The 24,035-nt window shown below is 49.7% G+C and overlaps 4 protein-coding genes across 4 annotated transcripts in view; 2 read left to right on the top strand and 2 right to left on the bottom strand.

Moving 5' to 3' along the window:
- LOC138369480 (uncharacterized) overlaps nucleotides 1-8,819 on the bottom strand; it is a 40,615-nt gene extending 31,796 nt beyond the window's left edge. Inside the window, exon 1 of the mRNA XM_069332736.1 lies at nucleotides 8,809-8,819. Within this exon, the coding sequence (XP_069188837.1) occupies nucleotides 8,809-8,819 (11 nt within the window). The remainder of the gene's footprint in view (nucleotides 1-8,808) is intronic.
- Nucleotides 8,820-10,724: 1,905 nt separating this feature from the next.
- Nucleotides 10,725-16,764, top strand: LOC138369479 (dentin sialophosphoprotein-like). Its single transcript, XM_069332735.1, has 5 exons — nucleotides 10,725-10,857; nucleotides 11,358-11,971; nucleotides 12,136-12,270; nucleotides 12,544-12,661; nucleotides 16,091-16,764. Exons 1-5 carry the CDS (start codon nucleotides 10,725-10,727, stop codon nucleotides 16,762-16,764), a joined length of 1,674 nt encoding a protein of 557 aa, XP_069188836.1.
- Nucleotides 16,765-16,914: 150 nt separating this feature from the next.
- LOC138369478 (uncharacterized) lies at nucleotides 16,915-17,504 on the top strand. The gene is made up of 2 exons (XM_069332734.1): nucleotides 16,915-16,919; nucleotides 16,967-17,504. The coding sequence occupies exons 1-2, from the start codon at nucleotides 16,915-16,917 to the stop codon at nucleotides 17,502-17,504; spliced, it is 543 nt and encodes a 180-aa protein (XP_069188835.1).
- An 849-nt stretch (nucleotides 17,505-18,353) lies between these two features.
- Nucleotides 18,354-20,970, bottom strand: LOC138369477 (uncharacterized protein PF3D7_1120600-like). Its single transcript, XM_069332733.1, has 3 exons — nucleotides 20,881-20,970; nucleotides 19,916-20,739; nucleotides 18,354-18,525 (listed from the first exon to the last, which is right to left on the bottom strand). The coding sequence occupies exons 1-3, from the start codon at nucleotides 20,968-20,970 to the stop codon at nucleotides 18,354-18,356; spliced, it is 1,086 nt and encodes a 361-aa protein (XP_069188834.1).
- Nucleotides 20,971-24,035: the final 3,065 nt, after the last annotated feature.

Raw genomic sequence — 24,035 nt, 5'->3', positions numbered from 1 at the left:
AGTTGTGTGAGTCACTGGTGAAGGTTCTCCAGTTGTGTGAGTCACTGGTGAAGGTTCTCCTGGTGTGTGAGTCACTGATTTAGGTTCTCAAGTTGTGTGAGTCACTGGTGAAGGTTCTCCAGTTGTGTGAGTCACTGGTGAAGGTTCTCCTGGTGTGTGTGTCACTGGTGAAGGTTCTCCAGGTGTGTGAGTCACTGATGAAGGTTCTCCAGTTGTGTGAGTCACTGGTGAAGGTTCTCCTGGTGTGTGAGTCACTGGTGAAGGTTCTCCAGTTGTGTGAGTCACTGGTGAAGGTTCTCCAGGTGTGTGTATCACTGGTGTAGGTTCTCCAGTTGTGTGAGTCACAGGTGAAGGTTCTCCTGGTGTGTGAACCACTGGTGAAGGTTCTCCAGGTGTGTGTGTCACTGGTGAAGGTTCTCCAAGTGTGTGTACCACTGGTGAAGGTTCTCCAGGTGTGTGTGTGTCACTGGTGAAGGTTCTCCAGGTGTGTGTACCACTGGTGAAGGTTCTCCAGGTGTGTGTGTGTCACTGGTGAAGGTTCTCCAGGTGTGTGTGTGTCACTGGTGAAGGTTCTCCTGGTGTGTGTACCACTGGTGAAGGTTCTCCAGGTGTGTGTGTGTCACTGGTGAAGGTTCTCCAGGTGTGTGTACCACTGGTGAAGGTTCTCCAGGTGTGTGTGTCACTGGTGAAGGTTCTCCAGGTGTGTGTGTCACTGGTGAAGGTTCTCCAGGTGTGTGTACCACTGGTGAAGGTTCTCCAGGTGTGTGTGTCACTGGTGAAGGTTCTCCTGGTGTGTGTACCACTGGTGAAGGTTCTCCAGGTGTGTGTGTCACTGGTGAAGGTTCTCCAGGTGTGTGTACCACTGGTGAAGGTTCTCCAGGTGTGTGTGTCACTGGTGAAGGTTCTCCTGGTGTGTGAGTCACTGGTGAAGGTTCTCCTGGTGTGTGTGTCACTGGTGTAGGTTCTCCAGGTGTGTGTATCACTGGTGTAGGTTCTCCAGTTGTGTGAGTCACTGGTGAAGGTTCTCCAGGTGTGTGTACCACTGGTGAAGGTTCTCCAGGTGTGTGTACCACTGGTGAAGGTTCTCCAGGTGTGTGAGTCACTGGTGAAGGTTCTCCAGTTGTGTGAGTCACTGGTGAAGGTTCTCCTGGTGTGTGTGTCACTGGTGAAGGTTCTCCAGGTGTGTGTACCACTGGTGAAGGTTCTCCAGGTGTGTGTCACTGGTGAAGGTTCTCCTGGTGTGTGTCACTGGTGAAGGTTCTCCTGGTGTGTGTGTCACTGGTGAAGGTTCTCCAGGTGTGTGTGTCACTGGTGAAGGTTCTCCAGGTGTGTGTGTCACTGGTGAAGGTTCTCCAGGTGTGTGTACCACTGGTGTAGGTTCTCCAGGTGTGTGTGTCACTGGTGAAGGTTCTCCAGGTGTGTGTCACTGGTGAAGGTTCTCCAGGTGTGTGTACCACTGGTGAAGGTTCTCCAGGTGTGTGTACCACTGGTGAAGGTTCTCCAGGTGTGTGTCACTGGTGAAGGTTCTCCAGGTGTGTGTACCACTGGTGAAGGTTCTCCAGGTGTGTGTACCAGTGGTGAAGGTTCTCCAGGTGTGTGTCACTGGTGAAGGTTCTCCAGGTGTGTGTGTCACTGGTGTAGGTTCTCCAGGTATGTGTCACTGGTGAAGGTTCTCCAGGTGTGTGTGTCACTGGTGAAGGTTCTCCAGGTGTGTGTGTCACTGGTGAAGGTTCTCCAGGTGTGTGTACCACTGGTGTAGGTTCTCCAGGTGTGTGTCACTGGTGAAGGTTCTCCAGGTGTGTGTGTCACTGGTGAAGGTTCTCCAGGTGTGTGTGTCACTGGTTTAGGTTCTCCAGGTGTGTGTGTCACTGGTGAAGGTTCTCCAGGTGTGTGTGTCACTGGTGAAGGTTCTCCAGGTGTGTGTACCACTGGTGAAGGTTCTCCGGGTGTGTGTGTCACTGGTGAAGGTTCTCCAGGTGTGTGTACCACTGGTTTAGGTTCTCCAGGTGTGTGTACCACTGGTGAAGGTTCTCCAGGTGTGTGTACCACTGGTGAAGGTTCTCCAGGTGTGTGTGTCACTGGTTTAGGTTCTCCAGGTGTGTGTGTCACTGGTGTAGGTTCTCCAGGTGTGTGTACCACTGGTGAAGGTTCTCCAGGTGTGTGTGTCACTGGTGAAGGTTCTCCAGGTGTGTGTACCACTGGTGTAGGTTCTCCAGGTGTGTGTGTCACTGGTGAAGGTTCTCCAGGTGTGTGTCACGGGTGAAGGTTTTCCAGGTGTGTGTCACGGGTGAAGGTTCTCCTGGTGTGTGTGTCACGGGTGAAGGTTCTCCAGGTGTGTGTCACGGGTGAAGGTTCTCCGGTGTGTGTGTCACTGGTGAAGGTTCTCCAGGTGTGTGTCACGGGTGAAGGTTCTCCAGGTGTGTGTCACGGGTGAAGGTTCTCCAGGTGTGTGTCACGGGTGAAGGTTCTCCAGGTGTGTGTCACGGGTGAAGGTTCTCCAGGTGTGTGTCACGGGTGAAGGTTCTCCAGGTGTGTGTCACGGGTGAAGGTTCTCCAGGTGTGTGTCACGGGTGAAGGTTGTCCTGGTGTGTGTAGGTTCTTATAAAGATCATGAACTAAAGTCATTTTCTTTCATATCGTTGCATTGTTTTTCTCCTCGTTGTTTTTCTCCTCTTTGTATTTCTCCTCGTTGTTTTTCTCCTCGTTGGTTACCGTTTTTGCCAATGTATTAATTCGACTCATTTGTAATATCCGTCCTTCTGAAGATGTATTGATTAATGCGAAAGTAGTTAAGAAACTTCCTGTGATATTCCTTCAGAGTCAAACACTGTCATATTATTCATCACGTGATAATATCTTCGTGAGTTACACAAATACATAAATATCTATGGTTCTGTATGTAAGCTTGGTATATATGTGGCTCTTAGTGTGTGTTCCGGAAGAGGACACATTGCTGACGACACCTCTAAAAATATACTGTACAGATGAAGTGAATTAATGTTTCTTCACCCGTCTAGACGGCAGAAGGTATTCGCCTAAAATGAAAACTATCCGTAAGAAATTTTAAATAATCAAAATTGTGTTGTATAATGAACAATAATATAAGTGGCCATGACATTTGATTCACTTGCAGCGAACGTAGCCTGGAACCTCAGAGAGGATGAGAGGCATTGTGTGGAGCGGGATACGAACCCCGACAATAAGAGAGGTTCCCAGAGCCACCCCAATAGTATCCAACTGGAGAGATCAACCTCTCCTGGGGTTGCCACTAGGGTTCTGGAGGCATTAGGTGATCCATGTGCCAGTCATACACATTGAAAAACAAAATCCATGTACAAGCCACATTCACGAGGTATGTGCAAGTGAAATGTTCAGCTCAGAGACCGTAGACTTTGCCGCGATTGAAAATACTCAAGGTAGTGAGTATGATAACAGTGAGAGGTGAGTGGGGAAGCATGATAATTACCCCCACTCCCAGACAGTCCCCAGCCTGCCTCCAAGCAGACACCTCCCAGAGAGTCAGCAGACACCTAGCTCCCAGCAGACACCACCCAGAGAGTCAGCAGACACCTAGCTCCCAGCAGACACCACCCAGAGAGTCAGCAGACACCTCCCAGCAGACACCTCCCAGAGAGTCAGCAGCCTGCCTCCCGGCACCGAGTGCCACTCGTGTCTACCCGTGGCACTCACAGTTGAGTTATGAGGAGGAACACCCGCCAGCAGTAGACCTCACGCCCTGCCACACTGGGCCTCACCAGTCGTAAACATGAGGTGTGTGCATGCTTGCCTCTCCTGCCTGTGTTTCTTGCTCGTGTTCTCCCTCACTTCCTTCCAACACTCCAACACCTTCTCCTCAACCATCACATTCATTGTAACTTCGCCTGGAAGATATTATTCATTATTTTCATGTTCAAAAACATACTTAAATTGCATGTATATATATATATATATATATATATATATATATATATATATATATATATATATATATATATATATATATATATATATATATATATATATATATATATATGTGCGAAGAAGCCTGAACGGTCTCCAGGCATATATGCAACTGAAACTCACACCCCAGAAGTGACTCGAACCCATACTGCCAGAAGCACTCTATAACTGATGTAAAGGATCCCTTGACCACTCGACCATCACGACCGGACAAAAGAGGATGGTAGCCGAGACTACCTTCTTCTTTTGGGGTACACTACGATGCTCGTTTCGATCCGGTGCCAAGGTTTCCTCCCGTATGCGTCCAAAATAGCAACAATAAATGAATCCCAGCAGACATATGCCCTTCTCCCGTCTCTTCCATTCCTGCCCATGCACCATGTCTGCCGTCTCCTTAATCCCTTCCCCCCGTCCCATCCCACATCTTTATCTGACACCTTCCCGGTGTTATATTCGTAATGGGTTGGCTCCTCTCCTGACAGTTCCCGTCCCTTCCATGCCCTTTTTCTGTCTTTTTCTGCCTTTTTCTGTCTCCTTCTCTCGGTGCCCAATCACGCCCTTTGTCCCCTCCCCACATTAGGGTAATCTAAAGGTTTTCCCACAATGCAAATCTTTCATCTGAGTAAATATTTCAACTCGACCTCGACTCAAGTCCATTCCATCCAGTGGTCGACCCCACAGACGCATTCATAAATTTTACCATATTGTTATTCAAAACGGGATTTTTCTCAAATTAAAATGAATATTATAATATATTAGCATATTGAGCATATATAGGCATAGGTTAGGTTAGGTGTTTAGGTTCTGTTGGCGATTATTTGTATTTGTAGTACGTGGGTGAAGCATTTACAGCGTTGTGATTCGAACACAAGTCGTCAGTGAAGCACTTGTTCCGGAAGTGTTCGAACGTCAGCAGTTGTGAGTCGCGTGTAAACCGTTTTTCATTCATAAGCAGCAGGGGGGTTGGGGAGGTTGGGGAATCGTTTTTGGGTCTTTGTTTGGAGGACGGGCTGAACATTTTGAAGGAAAATTACAAATTAAGTGGAATTCATTCCGATGATTAAAATCTATGGATTCGGGACAGAACATTTCACATTCCTAAAATTGCGGTCAGGATATCGGGTAGGAGGAGCATTTGTCCCTCGTCCCAAAGGGTCGTGCCCAATTATGACTCCCGATAAAATTGTCATTAAATCCTGCAAGGAAATAATAAAACTAGCTGCAAGCGTTTGGCTCCTTGTTTCACTTATTCTGTCTGTCTGTCTGTCTGTCTGTCAGTCTGTCTGTCTGTCTGTCTGTCTGTCTGTCTGTCTGTCTGTCTGTCTGTCTGTCTGTCTGTCTGTCTATCTCTCTGTCTCTGTCTCTGTCTCTGTCTCTCTCTCTCTCTCTCTCTCTCTCTCTCTCTCTCTCTCTCTCTCTCTCTCTCTCTCTCTCTCTCTCTCTCTCTCTCTCTCTCTCTCTCTCTCTCTCTCTCCTCTCTCTCTCTCTCTCTCTCTCTCTCTCTCTCTCTCTCTCTCTCTCTCTCTCTCTCTCTCTCTCTCTCTCTCTCTCTCTCTCTCTCTCTCTCTCTCTCTCTCTCTCTCTCTCTCTCTCTCTCTCTCTCTCTCTCTCTCTCTCTCTCTCTCTCTCTCTCTCTCTCTCTCTCTCTCTCTCTCTCTCTCTCTCTCTCTCTCTCTCTCTCTCTCTCTCTCTCTCTCTCTCTCTCTCTCTCTCTCTCTCTCTCTCTCTCTCTCTCTCTCTCTCTCTCTCTCTCTCTCTCTCTCTCTCTCTCTCTCCTCTCTCTCTCTCTCTCTCTCTCTCTCTCTCTCTCTCTCTCTCTCTCTCCTCTCTCTCTCTCTCTCTCTCTCTCTCTCTCTCTCTCTCTCTCTCTCTCTCTCTCTCTCTCTCTCTCTCTCTCTCTCTCTCTCTCTCTCTCTCTCTCTCTCTCTCTCTCTCTCTCTCTCTCTCTCTCTCTCTCTCCTCTCTCTCTCTCTCTCTCTCTCTCTCTCTCTCTCTCTCTCTCTCTCCTCTCTCTCTCTCTCTCTCTCTCTCTCTCTCTCTCTCTCTCTCTCTCTCTCTCTCTCTCTCTCTCTCTCTCTCTCTCTCTCTCTCTCTCTCTCTCTCTCTCTCTCTCTCTCTCTCTCTCTCTCTCTCTCTCTCTCTCTCTCTCTCTCTCTCTCTCTCTCTCTCTCTCTCTCTCTCTCTCTCTCTCTCTCTCTCTCTCTCTCTCTCTCTCTCTCTCTCTCTCTCTCTCTCTCTCTCTCTCTCTCTCTCTCTCTCTCTCTCTCTCTCTCTCTCTCTCTCTCGTTGTCAGTATTGGGAATACATTATATCAGAGAGAGCCAGGCTGGCTCCTCACATTATCATATTATAAGGAAGGTGAAGGGGTGTGGTGGTGTCCGCCGGGCACAAGACCACCACACCAACATTCAGGCCACAGTTCTCGCCTCATTAAACATAACACGTTTCAGAAACATTCGTTGACGACCACACTATAACGACCATATAAGGGGAGAGGAGGAGGCGCAACATCGTGCTCAAGTCTCTCAAGAACATAGCCAGCTCATTTGAGGGAAGTATCAGGGGAAAGCGCCAAGCCATTACATTATATAGCACTTGGAAGGGGTCAGGATGAGGATCTGGGATGGGACGGTGGGAAGGAATGGTGCCCAACCACTTGGACGGTCGGGAATTAAACGCCGACCTGCATGCAGCGAGACCGTTGCTCTACCGCCCAGCCCAAGTGATTTGACGCAGCTCATCTAGAAATAATAATAATAAATATGTGTACCGACTAGCGACATCTATTTATTAGTGAATGTCTAATATTATATTGTTTATTAGTGGACTGTCCGGACACTAGTGTGGGCCAGTAACAGGGGGGGAGAGACTGTCCGGACACTAGTGTGGGCCAGTAACAGGGGGGGAGAGACTGTCCGGACACTAGTGTGGGCCAGTAACAGGGGGGGAGAGACTGTCCGGACACTAGTGTGGGCCAGTAACAGGGGGGGAGAGACTGTCCGGACACTAGTGTGGGCCAGTAACAGGGGGGGAGAGACTGTCTGGACACTAGTGTGGGCCAGTAACAGGGGGGGAGAGACTGTCTGGACACTAGTGTGGGCCAGTAACAGGGGGGGAGAGACTGTCCGGACACTAGTGTGGGCCAGTAACAGGGGGGGAGAGACTGTCCGGACACTAGTGTGGGCCAGTAACAGGGGGGGAGAGACTGTCTGGACACTAGTGTGGGCCAGTAACAGGGGGGGAGAGACTGTCTGGACACTAGTGTGGGCCAGTAACAGGGGGGGAGAGACTGTCCGGACACTAGTGTGGGCCAGTAACAGGGGGGGAGAGACTGTCCGGACACTAGTGTGGGCCAGTAACAGGGGGGGAGAGACTGTCCGGACACTAGTGTGGGCCAGTAACAGGGGGGGAGAGACTGTCCGGACACTAGTGTGGGCCAGTAACAGGGGGGGAGAGACTGTCTGGACACTAGCGTGGGCCAGTAACAGGGAGGAGAGAATGTCTGGACACTAGTGTGGGCCAGTAACAGGGAGGAGAGAATGTCTGGACACTAGTGTGGGCCAGTAACAGGGAGGAGAGAATGTCTGGACACTAGCGTGGGCCAGTAACAGGGGGGAGAGACTGTCCGGACACTAGTGTGGGCCAGTAACAGGGGGGAGAGACTGTCCGGACACTAGTGTGGGCCAGTAACAGGGGGGAGAGACTGTCTGGACACTAGTGTGGGCCAGTAACAGGGAGGAGAGAATGTCTGGACACTAGCGTGGGCCAGTAACATGGGGGAGAGACTGTCCGGACACAAACACATGGGTTGTGTCCGACTCAATAATGCCAGTCAACACCAAATTTCCTCCCTCAATAACATAATTTACAGATCCCCAATTACGAAGCGGAATAAAGGTGGCCAACCGCATATATAATGGCTATATCCTGCACCTTCCAGGAGGCGCCATAACAGACAAACACAGCCACCTACGCTGGAAATTAAACACATAAACGCACAATTATTGCGACTGTCTTTGTAATGCTCCTTTAAAAGAGATGACTTTAAAACCTAAAAATAATTTTATCGCTCATAATTTCTCTAAAAGTCATCAGCTTTTCTTTCAAGTCCATCGTAAATTTAATAAAAGCACGAACCTCTTTTCCCAGTGTTCCATTCCTCGGGGACTTTTGACTGAAGCGCAAATTACCGAAGTAGAAAAATTGCACAGTTTTGGATAATTAAATTTATGCGGGAAATTTGTTCCCCTTGAGTAATTAAAATGAAATCCAGATAAGAGATCGGAGTTATTAGTATTCACTACGGATGGCTAATTAGGGAGATATTGACAGTTAAAGGAAGGTTTCTTAATCTGAACATTGACATATCCTCATAAAATGATAGTACTTATATTAACTATTTGTTCAAACGTACAAAAATGGACTGTTGGACTAAAAAGTACACAGTTTTCTATGACTGAATTACCCCAAATGGCACACTGAAACAAATTTAAAAGTGACATTGTAATGTAACCTAACCTGCTTAATTAATTTAAGCAATCCTGGGCCTAATACGCTGCCTGTAGCTGAGTATAGTCCATATTTGTGCTATAATAGGCCTAGGAATCAATTTCGTTTTTAATGTCCCCAAAACAATGTTATAAGTACCATCGTGAACATTGTTTTCTGGAACAGTTCTTTTCTCTTCGTTCGACCAAATAGTTGTTATAAGTGCGGTCATTTCAGGAGGATGTTTTGAACACTGTGGGCCAGCGTGGGATTTGAACAATTAGCAGAAGACATGGTAAGACCATGGTAAGGCTATGTCTTACGCACCATTACCATGTACCATGATCAGAATACACTTACCAGGCAACCATTACTGTAGTACCATTACCGGGGAAAACTATCCGTGATTTTACACTATGTCAAGTGCAAGTATCATCGCACTAGAGGACATTTTCCCACCTGGAGGAGACAGTGCAGGCCTCGAGAATCACAGTGTGAGTGATGAACGTGATTGGCCACAGGTTGCTCGAACGTACCAATCAACAGGTGGCCTGCATATAGAAGCAAACTTGGCATCCGACAGCTTCACTTACTTCACAGATGGATCAGTAGACCAGCAGGGACAAGAAACCGGAGCTGCAATTAAAGCAGGAAACTCTGTCAATAGCTGAAGGCTCTCAAATGGGGGTTCGACTTTTCATACAGAGATGCTAGCCATTCAAAAGGCTTTGGAACATGCTCTTGCTCAACTCCGACAATATGTTATCATACATACAGATTCGAGAACCACCATTGAAACCTTGCAACAAGAACACATATGTGATAACATACATCTGATCACAAATGTCGTATCATTAATGCAAACACTCAAACGACAAGGCCGACGGGTACTTATCAACTGGGTGCCAAGTCATGTGGGAATAATAGGAAATGACATTGCAGACGAAGCTGCAAAACTTGCAACTAAGAGAAGAAATGTAGACATTTACATACCACAGAGTCTATCACAGATTAAGAAAGTAATTAGAAACAGAGCAATGCAAAAGATGTACAGTGACCACAACACAGCAGTTGCAACATCAGGATCTGCAGGTTGGTACAAGAATTCAACCAACTACGAACCACTTAGTTTGATGAAAGGGAGCAGTAGAGCAACAGAAGTACACTAACATCGCATCAGGCTTGGATACCCATGTGCATGGGAAATAGGCTTACAGGTTCCGGAAGATGAGAGGAAATGTCAACACTGTGGAGAAATGCCCGACAGACCACTGGAACATTATCTAACACAGTGCACAGTTACAAACCCAATAAGATTTCAACTTAGATTCAACAGAGCAGAAGAAGTTGTTAAACACATGGGGACAAAATCTTACTGAAGCGACCATACGAGTCATAAATACTCATACTCCGCCCAAGTAAAACAGAAACAAGCAACACTTAGTGGGCCAGTCAGAGGCTTAGGGCCCTCCCAGTGGGCCAGCCAGAGGCTTAGGGCCCCGCCCAGTGGGCCAGCCAGAGGCTTAGGGCCCCGCCCAGTGGGCCAGCCAGACGCTTAGGGCCCCGCCCAGTGGGCCAGCCAGAGGCTTAGGGCCCCGCACAGTGGGCCAGCCAGAGGCTTAGAGCCCGCACAGTAGGCCAGCCAGAGGCTTAGGGCCCGCCCAGCGGGCAAGCCAGAGGCTTAGGGCCCCGCCCAGTGGGCCAGCCAGAGGCTTAGGGCCTGCCTAGTGGGCCAGCCAGAGGCGTAGAGCCCGCACAGTAGGCCAGCCAGAGGATTAGGGCCCGCCCAGTGGGCCAGCCAGAGGCTTAGGGCCTGCCCAGTGGGCCAGCCAGTGGCTTAGGGCCCGCCCAGTGGGCCAGCCAGAGGCGTAGAGCCCGCACAGTAGGCCAGCCAGTGGCTTAGGGCCTGCCCAGTGGGCCAGCCAGTGGCTTAGGGCCCGCCCAGTGGGCCAGCCAGAGGCTTAGGGCCCTCGCAGGAATATCCCTGGAAAAAAAACACAGGTGGCCCATTGTCACGTGACCAGTGGGAGGGAGCTATGAGACGCCTCCTCAGATTCTTCAGTGCTGCCCCAGTTGTCATCGAAGGAGGACGTGCCAGGCTTTGCTCACAAAGTATGACAGAAATTAATTAAGAAGCGACATGTCTGGACTTTGTTTTGTTTTAGGGACATTGTAAAGTGGTGAGGAAATGCCTAATTATCCTCAGAGAGGTGAAATACGTCCATGTTCACCAACGTTGCAAAGTTGTAGCAATGGAAAGCGGCTAACGGTCCCGGATGTGGGAGCAGAGTAATGGTCATCCAACCACACTAACGAGTATGAGGTCGAGGCTTGACTGCTCCACAGTTGCGACTGTGGAGTGCACTAAGTCCACGTGGAGTGCGACGGTGCTAATGACAGTCCAGTTCGGCAAGTATCAGCTATGAAATGTGAGGTGAATTGGACTATTTCACTGCCCAGCGCCCATAAGGCAGTGAACCGAGCTGTAACTTTCTTATCCAGTGAGAGACAATGCAGTGAATAGCTAACTAGTCAGTCTGCAGTTTGTGTTAGTAATTCTTGTGATTCCAAGTTTGGACAGTGCAATAGTCCAGTTGCAGCCAAGTCAGTTGTACCAGAGACAGTTAGCACTGACATTTATGTGAAGTGACTGTCAGAGTTTAGAGCCACTATATACTAGTGATGTGTGACGTGGCAAACTAAGGGCAAAGCTTCGCAGTCTTCAACCACACATTCGGCAGACACGTCCAGAGGTCTTCGTTCACTAACAGTCTGCAGTCTTCTTCAGGTACACTGGACCACCAACTGGATCACCACTCACCGCCTCACTTCCGTGGTGAGGCGGTGTCAGGTCCTAGGAATTACTGTGCCCCGCCTGCTTGAGAGGGTGTTGTGAGCACGGACTTCAGGAGTCAACAAGGACTTCAGGAGTCAACAAGGAAGGACTCCAGGAGTCAACAAGGACTCCAGGAGTCAACAAGGACTCCAGGAGTCAACAAGGAAGGACTCCAGGGGTCAACAAGGAAGGACTCCAGGAGTCACCAAGGAAGGACTCCAGGAGTCAACAAGGACTCCAGGAGTCAATAAGGAAGGACTCCAGGGGTCACCAAGGAAGGACTCCAGGAGTCAACAAGGAAGGACTCCAGGAGTCACCAAGGAAGGACTCCAGGAGTCAACAAGGACTCCAGGAGTCAACAAGGACTCCAGGAGTCACCAAGGAAGGACTCCAGGAGTCACCAAGGAAGGACTCCAGGAGTCACCAAGGAAGGACTCCAGGAGTCACCAAGGAAGGACTCCAGGAGTCAACAAGGAAGGACTCCAGGAGTCACCAAGGAAGGACTCCAGGAGTCACCAAGGAAGGACTCCAGGAGTCAACAAGGAAGGACTCCAGGAGTCACCAAGGAAGGACTCCAGGAGTCACCAAGGAAGGACTCCAGGAGTCACCAAGGAAGGACTCCAGGAGTCAACAAGGAAGGACTCCAGGAGTCACCAAGGAAGGACTCCAGGGGTAGCCAGGAGTGTGGTAAGCACCATTACTACAGTTAAGTCACTCACCTTCTCCATCCTCTCAAGTTAGTGTTCCTTTTCAAGAAAAAGTTTACAGTTTCTTGAGTTTTATTTTGACTTTGCTGATATTTCCACGATATATTTGTTGTGTTGAATATTATATGATATCATTGACTTTAGGTGGAATTCAAACTCGATTGCCAAAGCTACATTGGGGCTAAGGATTTTTTAGTTGACCATTTACAGTTCATTGATGTCACTGTAAAAGTATATGTAAAGTTAATGAAGACAACTGAAGTGACTTGTGTTTATCGAGTTCGTGTTTGATTGATTAGTTTCGTGGCACAGTTGTAGAGAGCCGCGAGCACCTCCAGTACGGACATCGTCAGGTGGTGCTGCCTCAGCTATATAGTCAGTCTGGTACAGTTGTTTGCTTGAATTTCTTTTACTCCATTAAATGTCATTTTATAAGGTGTTTCTGCATCGTGCCTTGGCTAAGACCCTCAGTAAGCTCACTAGATCATATTAAGTGAGTGTAACTAGGTGGGTAAATTTTCCCCCATTCTTCACTGTTTCTGAGCATTTAAGTGCTCAGAATACAGTTTCCTCTCCGCCTCCTCCTCTTCAGCAGCTGGCGACCTGATCGCGGAACATGACCCAGAGAGCAAAGTGGACTCAGCAGAGCAACACGCTACTTCGTCACAAGGTTGGAACAGCATAACTGAAGGTCACTAGTGTTACACCGTCGAGCGCACTCCATGCTGGGGATTTTCTTTTAGCGCGTCCATTTCAGCCACAGGAGCTAGGCCAGATTTTCTTCTAGGTTGTGGTGGCTCTCTGCTTTTCTGTTTCAATAGACACTGAATATTGACAATGCTTCTGCAGCTGCTCACGAAGATGGTGTTAGTGTGAGGAGAACAACGAGAGGTTGCTGGGATGTGGAGGACACCTGCCAGATAACTAGTACACCAGCCAGTGTACCTTACAAGGTTATACACTAACCCATGGAGGTGGCGGCGACTCTCAGGTGGAATTAATAAGGAACTGTATGTCTAGAGAACTAGACTATCAGTGAAGTAAGATTCTTTGGGATTGTTGATAAGAGATGGGCGACAAAACTGTTATTTACTAAGATGCTAAAAACCCTTACAATTCGTCATTAGTTTGGGAAGTATAATACGCTGGTGGGTAGGCAGGAATAAGTACTAAATACTTTACAGGAAGGCCTTGACATATAGGAGTCGCTATAAAACTTTAAATTTCTTTGAAATAAAAATTTTGGATAAGTTAGGTTATTACAGAGAAGCTACGAATGATTTCCAAGCTTTAGCAACTGGTATTATCTTGAGGCCGTGACCAACAACGTCAGGCAGAGAAGCAGCACTGTGCCCGATGCTGACGTTCAAGCTGTTTGTCAGAGGTGAAGGACAACCAAAAGATCTTTTATCTGTGAGAGGGGAATAAATTCTTCACGCTGCGAACTAAATATATCGGAGGAGAACGCTCTCTCTGACGCACATTGTTTGGAATACATCGATTTGATTCACACAACATTTATATTTATTGATTCCATCATTTTTAGATAAATGTCGTTTGAAAAATAATCCGGATCTAACCTTCTTATTGTGTGTACTTCCCAAACCTTCCCTCTCCTTCACCACCTTCCCTCTCCATCACCACCTTCCCTCTCCTTCACCACCTTCCCTCTCCTTCACCACCTTCCCTCTCCTTCACCACCTTCCCTCTCCTTCACCACCTTCACCACCTTCCCTCTCCTTCCCTCACCTTCACCACCTTCCCTCTCCTTCACCACCTTCCCTCTCCTTCACCACCTTCCCTCTCCTTCACCACCTTCCCTCTCCTTCACCACCTTCCCTCTCCTTCACCACCTTCCCTCTCCTTCACCACCTTCCCTCTCCTTCACCACCTTCCCTCTCCTTCACCACCTTCCCTCTCCTTCACCACCTTCCCTCTCCTTCACCACCTTCCCTCTCCTTCACCACCTTCCCTCTCCTTCACCACCTTTCCTCTCCTTCACCACCTTCCCTCTCCTTCACCACCTTCCCTCACCTTCACCACCTTCCCTCACCTTCACCACCTTCCCTCTCCTTCACCACCTTCCCTCTCCTTCACCACCTTCCCTCTCCTTCACCACCTTCCCTCTCCTTCACCACCTTCCCTCTCCTTCACCACCTTCCCTCTCCTTCACCACCTTCCCTCTCCTTCACCACCTTCCCTCTCCTTCACCACCTTCCCTCACCTTCACCACCTTCCCTCTCTTTCACCACCTTCCCTCTCCTTCACCACCTTCCCTCTCCTTCACCACCTTCCCTCTCCTTCACCACCTTCCCTCTCCTTCACCACCTTCCCTCTCCTTCACCACCTTCCCTCTCCTTCACCACCTTCCCTCTACTTCACCACCTTCCCTCACCTTCACCACCTTCCCTCTCCTTCACCACCTTCCCTCTCCTTCACCACCTTCCCTCTCCTTCACCACCTTCCCTCTCCTTCACCACCTTCCCTCTCCTTCACCACCTTCCCTCTCATTCACCACCTTCCCTCTCCTTCGCCACCTTCACCATCTTCCCTCTCCTTCACCACCTTCCCTCTCCTTCACCACCTTCCCTCTCCTTCACCACCTTCCCTCTCCTTCACCACCTTCCCTCACCTTCACCACCTTCCCTCTCCTTCACCACCTTCCCTCTCCTTCACCACCTTCCCTCTCCTTCACCACCTTCCCTCTCCTTCACCACCTTCCCTCTCCTTCACCACCTTCCCTCTCCATCACCACCTTCCCTCTCCTTCACCACCTTCCCTCTCCTTCACCACCTTCCCTCTCCTTCACCACCTTCCCTCTCCATCACCACCTTCCCTCTCCTTCACCACCTTCCCTCTCCTTCACCACCTTCCCTCTCCTTCACCACCTTCCCTCTCCTTCACCACCTTCCCTCTCCTTCACCACCTTCCCTCACCTTCACCACCTTCCCTCTCCATCACCACCTTCCCTCACCTTCACCACCTTCCCTCTCCATCACCACCTTCCCTCTCCATCACCACCTTCCCTCTCCATCACCACCTTCCCTCTCCATCACCACCTTCCCTCTCCATCACCACCTTCCCTCTCCATCACCACCTTCCCTCTCCATCACCACCTTCCCTCTCCATCACCACCTTCCCTCTCCATCACCACCTTCCCTCTCCATTACCACCTTCCCTCTCCATCACCACCTTCCCTCTCCATCACCGCCTTCCCTCTCCTTCACCACCTTCCCTCTCCTTCACCACCTTCCCTCTCCTTCACCACCTTCCCTCTCCATCACCACCCTCCATCTCCATCACCACCTTCCCTCTCCTTCACCACCTTCCCTCTCCTTCACCACCTTCCCTCTCCTTCACCACCTTCCCTCTCCATCACCACCTTCCATCTCCATCACCACCTTCCCTCTCCTTCACCACCTTCCCTCTCCTTCACCACCTTCCCTCACCTTCACCACCTTCCCTACCCTTCACCACCTTCCCTACCCTTCACCACCTTCCATATTATTCAGAACCTGTCATACCTTACGAACCTTCCCATCCCTCCAGACCTCTCCCATCTCTTTCACTTTATTCAGTCTCCCTCAACCTTAACTCCTCTTCATCACTTTCATTTCCATTCATCACCTTCCATTCTCTTCGCCACCACCCTTACCTTCACCTACCTTTGTAAAGCAGTAAAATAGGTACCTGGGTGTTAGTCAGCTGTCACGGGCTGCTTCCTGGGGGTGGAGGCCTGGTCGAGGACCGGGCCGCGAAGACACTAAAGCCCCGAAATCATCTCAAGATAACATCTCAAGATAACCATAAATAGTGGTCATAAATGAGCTTCAATGTTATTGTTATCACTACTACTAAAATGGGTTAACTAAATATGAAATTGGCCTCAGCAGTTGTGTTGTTAGTGTGAGAGTTGGTCCTCCAACATCACATTTTGGCTTGCCACATGTGTTCCGTCCTGGTCGTGTTGTTGGTGATGATGAATGTTGAATGAAAATGTTATTGAAAATGAATGAAGGTTGTGAATGTTGTGTTTGTCAGAACAAGTGGCTGTGCCACTTGCTCTGACCAATAAACCATAACCAACCAACGTTTATAGCCAACCGTGACAGTGATGGCGATATAACCAACGCTAGCAGTGATGGCGATCTAACCAACGCTGGCAGTGATGGCGATCTAACCAACGCTGGCAGTGATGGCGACCTAACCAACGCTGGAAGTGATGGCGATCTAAGCAACGCTAGCAGTGATGGCGATCTAACTAACGCTAGCAGTGATGGCGATCTAACTAACGCTAGCAGTGATGGCGACCTAACCAACGCTAGCAGTGATGGCGATCTAACCAACGCTGGCAGTGATGGCGATCTAACCAACGCTAGCAGTGATGGCGATCTAACCAACGCTAGCAGTGATGGCGATCTAACCAACGCTGGCAGTGATGGCGATCTAACCAACGCTGGCAGTGATGGCGATCTAACAAACGCTAGCAGTGATGGCGATCTAACCAACGCTGGCAGTGATGGCGATCTAACAAACGCTAGCAGTGATGGCGATCTAACCAACGCTGGCAGTGATGGCGATCTAACCAACGCTGGCAGTGATGGCGATCTAACCAACACTGCCAGTGATGGCGATCTAACCAACACTGGCAGTGATGGCGATCTAAACATCACTGCCAGTGATGGCGATCTAACCAACACTGCCAGTGATGGCGATCTAACCAACGCTAGCAGTGATGGCGACCTAACCAACGCAGCAGTGATGGCGATCTAACCAACGCCAGCAGTGATGGCGACCTAACCAACGCTGGCAGTGATGGCGATCTAACCAACACTGCCAGTGATGGCGATCTAACCAACGCTAGCAGTGATGGCGATCTAACCAACGCTGGCAGTGATGGCGACCTAACCAACGCTAGCAGTGATGGCGTTCTAACCAATGCTAGCAGTGATGGCGATCTAACCAACGCTGGCAGTGATGGCGATCTAACCAACAATGCCAGTGATGGCGATCTAACCAACGCTGGCAGTGATGGCGATCTAACCAACGCTGGCAGTGATGGCGATCTAACCAACACTGCCAGTGATGGCGATCTAACCAACACTGGCAGTGATGGTGATCTAACCAACACTGGCAGTGATGGCGATCTAAACAACACTACCAGTGATGGCGATCTAACCAACACTGCCAGTGATGGCGATCTAACCAACACTAGCAGTGATGGCGATCTAACCAACACTTGCAGTGATGGCGATCTAACCAACGCTGGCAGTGATGGCGATCTAACCAACACTGCCAGTGATGGCGATCTATCCAACACTGCCAGTGGTGGCGATCTAACCAACGCTGGCAGTGATGGCGACCTAACCGACGCTGGTAGTGATGGCGATCTAACCAACGCTGGCTGTGATGGCGATCTAACCAACGCTAGCAGTGATGGCGATCTAACCAACGCTGGCAGTGATGGCGATCTAACCAACCTTGGCAGTGAAAGCTATTTCCACTGTTCCTAGCTTCTGTACATTGCCACTTAAACCAAGGTTATACTTTGTTGCACAGAGATATCACATTAACGTGATATATGCATGAACGAATGCAACAGAAGCTTTGATGAGGGTTCGAACCTGCGTGCTGGGGTGTTCCCAGACGCGCTCTAGTCTGAGAACACCCAGCGCACAGGTTCGAATCCTTTGCTTTGTGTTTCTAGTCCACCTCCTTCACGTGGGGTGGCGTTAGCGATTTGAGTCTGGATATTTCACTGCCAAGAACTGAATCACCTCGTTTGCCTTCTGCCGTTCTAGTTCTCTGTCCAACGGGAACTAAGCCAGAGAGACGGTTGGCTTACTGTTGCCCCGAGTGTCTGTAATCTCTTATCTTCAAAAGGTTGTGTGTGTATCAAAACAGACTGGACAAGATGGCGTCTGTGTAGAGTAGAGGCAGGAGAGATTATTTTAGGTAGGAGAGATTATTTTTTTATATTCATCCAATCTCGGATGATTAGAGTCTCTAACATGACAGGAGAGAGCAGTGTGTGTGTCTGCAGACTTTACACTTCTGAACTGACTTACGCCTACCCCTTTCTGACATCCTGTATTTTTCTTACCTTCCTCTGGTTCTTACTTCATTCCATTTGTAGCCTCATTCTTACATTCATCCCATTATTACCTTTCATATTATTCTTATATTTGACCTTACTCTGTCTGACTTTCTCTTACCTGCTCCTCACGTTACTCCCTCATGTGCTCGCCTGTACCTTCCTCTCTTCTCTCACACGACTATATAATGGTCCCGGACGGACCGGAAGGTCGGCGTTTCTCCATGATCTGATGTGTGGTCTGGTGGTCTGTGGTGATCATGTCTCATCACCCGTAACCTGTCAGGGCAGAGGTGGTGCTTTGTAAGGTGCAAGTGCTCCCTAGAGTGGAATATTGTTGCCCACTCACACTGTCTTTCAATGTTGAAGTTGGTGACTTGGAGAGCGTGCAGCGATCTTTTGCTGCCCGAATGTCTTCACCTAAACAAGTAAGTAAGTTACTGTAATGCCACAAAAATATACAAATCTGCATTCTATGGAGCACGGTTGATAGAGAGGCATAATTGCAAACTGCACGTATCGCGAAGATGATGAAGAGATGCATAATAATTTACAATTTGAAAATATTTCAGGAACTGGTTCCCTTCCTGCACAGGGAAACAAACTCCTGGGCAAGGCAAGGAGAGCAAGGTTACAACTGTTATGCTGAGTGCCGGCTCTAACAACCTCGAGGACCCAACACTTTTCAACACTCTTCACTCCCACATGTGGGACACAACTACCGACATTGTGAACAACCTTGTTCGAAAGAGAACTTGATGAAAATTTCCATGAAGTACTTGATCAACCGAGCTGTCGTTCATACTTCCGACTGCAAGCAGCAGTCGGAATCCAATAGTCCAATAGCCTAGTTGATCAGAACACCAACTAGTTAAAGACCAGGCTATTGGAACAACTAAATTATAATGAATTCATTATCTATGTGATGACTGAAATTCATCACATGGCAGACATGAGGAAGATAGATAGAACACATTGGTGACGTGCCTATATATCCGCTTTATTTACTCGTGGGTAAAATCCCCCAATAATACAATCGTGTCTCCCCAGCTCCACTGGGGATGTTTTTCAGTTCATTTTGATAAATCTCGCTGCATTTGTCGTATTCTCTTCCTTGCTTATCTGTTGCTTGGTTTTGATTCAATGTTGCTTGTTGGTCAATGATTGACTGTCATTGCAACCACCATGTCCATGGTTCCCACTGTTGCTCCTCCTACTATGTGCTCTTGTTGCAAGGTTAACATTGATACTTTCACATCTACAAAGCTGCAGGGTTGCTGTAGCAACCGGCCACGCTATCTCCGTTCCTCATCTCCCTATCACTCCTTAATACTTAATATTCTCGTGGAAAGATTGCATTTTCTATTGCACTTGTCAGCTTATTGGAGTCATGAGTGGTTGTGGTTCTTGAGCCACTCTCTCATGTATCCTGAGCTTTATTTGTAGTTTCATCAGCATTTGGGAACATAAGCATTATGGAGCTCGTCACTACTGTCTTCATGTTGTTTTGTGGGAGTTGTTACACTTTCTTTTCCTGGAAGGTGGTGTATGATGACGTAGGTATACATTGTATGACTGTGTATGATGAGCCAGTGGCTATGTATGGTGGCTCGCCAAGCCCAGCGACCCTCTAGTTCTCTTTGTTGTGTGGTTGGCTTCCTCTTGTGCACTCTCTGTGACAGTTTTCCTGTTTTTTTCAGTTTTTCTGTTTTCTCTCGTTATAAACCTATCTGGCCTACTGTTATGTTCTGCTCCCATTGTTGTATTTCTGGCTTGAATTTTGTAAATAATTTTGTTATATATAATATTAATCTTTCACGTTTCATTTACCATGTGTAGACAATCTTCACCGGGTAGATATTCTTCACCAGGTAGACATTCTTCACCGGGTAGATATTCTTCACCAGGTAGATATTCTTCACCAGGTAGACATTCTTCACCGGGTAGACATTCTTCACCGGGTAGATATTCTTCACCAGGTAGATATTCTTCACCAGGTAGACATTCTTCACCGGGTAGACATTCTTCACCAGGTAGATATTCTTCACCAGGTAGACATTCTTCACCGGGTAGATATTCTTCACCAGGTAGATATTCTTCACCAGGTAGACATTCTTCACCGGGTAGATATTCTTCACCAGGTAGATATTCTTCACCAGGTAGACATTCTTCACCGGGTAGATATTCTTCACCAGGTAGACATTCTTCACCGGGTAGACATTCTTCACCGTGTAGACATTCTTCACCAGGTAGACATTCTTCACCAGGTAAACATTCTTCACCAGGTAGACATTCTTCACCGTGTAGACATTCTTCACCAGGTAAACATTCTTCACCGTGTAGACATTCTTCACCAGGTAAACATTCTTCACCGTGTAGACATTCTTCACCGTGTAGACATTCTTCACCGTGTAGACATTCTTCACCGTGTAGACATTCTTCACCGTGTAGACATTCTTCACCGGGTAGACATTCTTCACCGTGTAGACATTCTTCACCGTGTAGACATTCTTCACCGTGTAGACATTCTTCACCGGGTAGACATTCTTCACCGTGTAGACATTCTTCACCGTGTAGACATTCTTCACCGGGTAGACATTCTTCACCGGGTAAACATTCTTCACCGTGTAGACATTCTTCACCGTGTAGACATTCTTCACCGTGTAGACATTCTTCACTAGGTGATGAGTGTCTACAGCTCCGACATTGTCGACTCAGTCATCAACTCCTCCTCGACGCTTCCTCACCAAAAACATTATCGGCTCCTCTCTCCATTCCTCAGTTACAGTTCCTACTTGTTTGATTTTCTTCTCCGTTACTCTACTCACTTCCTCTCTGGCCCCACCTTCTTCTTCCGACCTTTTTCCTTCCGTCCCACAATCCATTACCTTTCACTCGCTCTTGAAGAAGAATTGCTTCACGTCTCCTTCCTGCTTCAAGGAGCAAGTTGGTGGAATTCGTTACTCCTATTAATTTATCTCTAAATTTTTTAATTATTACTTTTCCTGTTCTACCGTCTCCTGTATTTCCTGAAATTGTCTTCCAAGAGAAGCTGCCTCTTCTTGTAGAAGACTTTGTAATGTGCTATGATTCTAGTATTCCTTTGTTTCTCATTCATATCTACCTTTAATGGTATGAACATGTTATATACTCTGGTTTATTTGTTGTTGACATCCTCTTGTTGACAGGATTTTTCTTCTATTTCAGTGGTTCTCAGCCCTTCGTTTTTTCAACAAACATTTTCTTTCTCTGTAAACTGTTCCAACACACACTAGGAAAACTAGATTTTCCAGTGTGTGTGGGAACGATTTATAGCAAATTTTCGAGTGGAAATTTGTGATGCACTAAGATCAGCAGGCGGCTGACCCCTGGTGGCTGACCCCTGGTGGCTGACACCTGGCGGCTGACCCCTGGTGGCTGACCCCTGGTGGCTGTCCCCTGGCGGCTGTCCCTTGGTGGCTGACCCCTGGTGGCTGACCCCTGGCGGCTGAGCCCTGGTGGCTGACCCCTGGTGGCGTGTGAGTGAGAGGCTTGGGGCTCCCGTCCGGCCAGACCTTGACAGTGCCACACTGCTGCTGGAGACACTGTTGGTCCCAACAGTAATTGTCTGGTGTTGGTGGTGGTGGGTGTGGGCGGAGGTTGTGGTGGTGGTGGGTGTGGGCGGAGGTTGTGGTGGTGGTGGGTGTGGGCGGAGGTTGTGGTGGTGGTGGGTGTGGGCGGAGGTTGTGGTGGTGGTGGGTTTGGGCGGAGGTTGTGGTGGTGGTGGGTGTGGGCGGAGGTTGTGGTGGTGGTGGGTGTGGGCGGAGGTTGTGGTGGTGGTGGGTGTGGGCGGAGGTTGTGGTGGTGGTGGGTGTGGGCGGAGGTTGTGGTGGTGGTGGGTGTGGGCGGAGGTTGTGGTGGTGGTGGGTGTGGGCGGAGGTTGTGGTGGTGGTGGGTGTGGGCGGAGGTTGTGGTGGTGGTGGGTGTGGGCGGAGGTTGTGGTGGTTTGGACGGAGGTTGTGGTGATCGTGGTGGGTGTGGGCGGAGGTTGTGGTGGTGGAGGTGGGCGGAGGTTGTGGTGGTGGGTGTGGGCGGAGGTTGTGGGGGTGGTGGTGGTGGTGGTGGGCGGAGGTTGTGGTGGTGATGAGGGTGGGGGTGGGCGGAGGTTGTGGTGGTGGTGGTGGTGGGCGGAGGTTGTGGTGGTGATGGGGGTGGGGGTGGGCGGAGTTTGTGGTGGTGATGGTGGTGGTGGTGGTGGGCGGAGGTTGTGGTGGTGATGAGGGTGGTGGTGGGCGGAGGTTGTGGTGGTGATGAGGGTGGGGGTGGGCGGAGGTTGTGGTGGTGGTGGTGGTGGGCGGAGGTTGTGGTGGTGATGGTGGTGGTGGTGGGCGGAGGTTGTGGTGGTGGTGGTGGTGGGCGGAGGTTGTGGTGGTGATGGGGGTGGTGGTGGGCGGAGGTTGTGGTGGTGGGTGTGGGCGGAGGTTGTGGTGGTTTGGACGGAGGTTGTGGTGGTGATGGGGGTGGGGGTGGGCGGAGGTTGTGGTGGTGATGGTGGTGGTGGTGGGCGGAGGTTGTGGTGGTGATGGGGTGGGGGTGGGCGGAGGTTGTGGTGGTGATGGTGGTGGTGGTGGGCGGAGGTTGTGGTGGTGGTGGTGGTGGTGGTGGTGGGCGGTGGTTGTGGTGGTGATGGTGGTGGGTGTGGGCGGAGGTTGTGGTGGTGGTGGTGGTGGTGGTGGTGGGCGGAGGTTGTGGTGGTGATGGTGGTGGTGGTGGGCGGAGGTTGTGGTGGTGATGGGGGTGGGGGTGGGCGGAGGTTGTGGTGGTGATGGTGGTGGTGGTGGGCGGAGGTTGTGGTGGTGATGGGGGTGGGGGTGGGCGGAGGTTGTGGTGGTGATGGGGGTGGGGGTGGGCGGAGGTTGTGGTGGTGATGGTGGTGGTGGTGGGCGGAGGTTGTGGTGGTGAGGGTGGTGGTGGTGGGCGGAGGTTGTGGTGGTGGTGATGGGGGTGGGGGTGGGCGGAGGTTGTGGTGGTGGTGATGGTGGTGGTGGTGGGCGGAGGTTGTGGTGGTGATGGTGGTGGTGGTGGGCGGAGGTTGTGGTGGTGATGGTGGTGGGGGTGGGCGGAGGTTGTGGTGGTGATGGTGGTGGTGGTGGGCGGAGGTTGTGGGGTGCTTCCGGGCCGCGGGGACACTAAGCCCCGGAAGCACCTTAAGGTATTCGGTGAAGAACTTTCGGAAAATAGCGATTAAGCACGAACGAACATTTGCATTTGTTTATATAGATTTCACCGTCACCGTTAAATACATATAATAGAACAGATAGGCTATTTCTACACCTATATACAATGATATCCTTTCACTCGGGATATTAAACGCGCTCTCGTGCACAGTTCGTCCAAACCCAGTGTTTCTCCGGTGCCCAGTTGCTTATCCAGCCTTACTGGGAAACACTGACGAGTTCACCTGTCCGTGGGCCACCCCACGGACGGTGCTTGATACCTGGTTGATGGGGTTCTGGGAGTTCTTCTACTCCCCAAGCCCGGCCCGAGGCCAGGCTCGACTTGTGAGAGTTTGGTCCACCAGGCTGTTGCTTGGAGCGGCCCTCAGGCCCACATATACCTGGTTGATGGGGTTCTGGGAGTTCTTCTACTCCCCAAGCCCGGCCCGAGGCCAGGCTTGACTTGTGAGAGTTTGGTCCACCAGGCTGTTGCTTGGAGCGGCCCTCAGGCCCACATACCCATTACAGCCCGGTTGGTCCGGCACTCCTTGAAGAAAACATGAAGATGTCCACGGTTGTTCCGGCAATATTTCTTATGCTCGCTGGGAGGACGTTAAACAACCGTGGACCTCTGATGTTTATACAGTGTTCTCTGACTGTGCCTATGGCACCTCTGCTCTTCACTGGTTCTATTCTGCATTTTTTTCATATCGTTCACTCCGGTACGTTGTTATTTTACTGTGTAGATTTGGGAC

Source organism: Procambarus clarkii, chromosome 28 (genome assembly GCF_040958095.1).
Source record: "Procambarus clarkii isolate CNS0578487 chromosome 28, FALCON_Pclarkii_2.0, whole genome shotgun sequence".
Classification (NCBI taxonomy): Eukaryota; Metazoa; Arthropoda; class Malacostraca; order Decapoda; family Cambaridae; genus Procambarus; species Procambarus clarkii.
The sequence above is the reverse complement of the archived record's forward strand: the minus strand, read 5'-3'. Positions and strand labels throughout refer to the sequence as shown.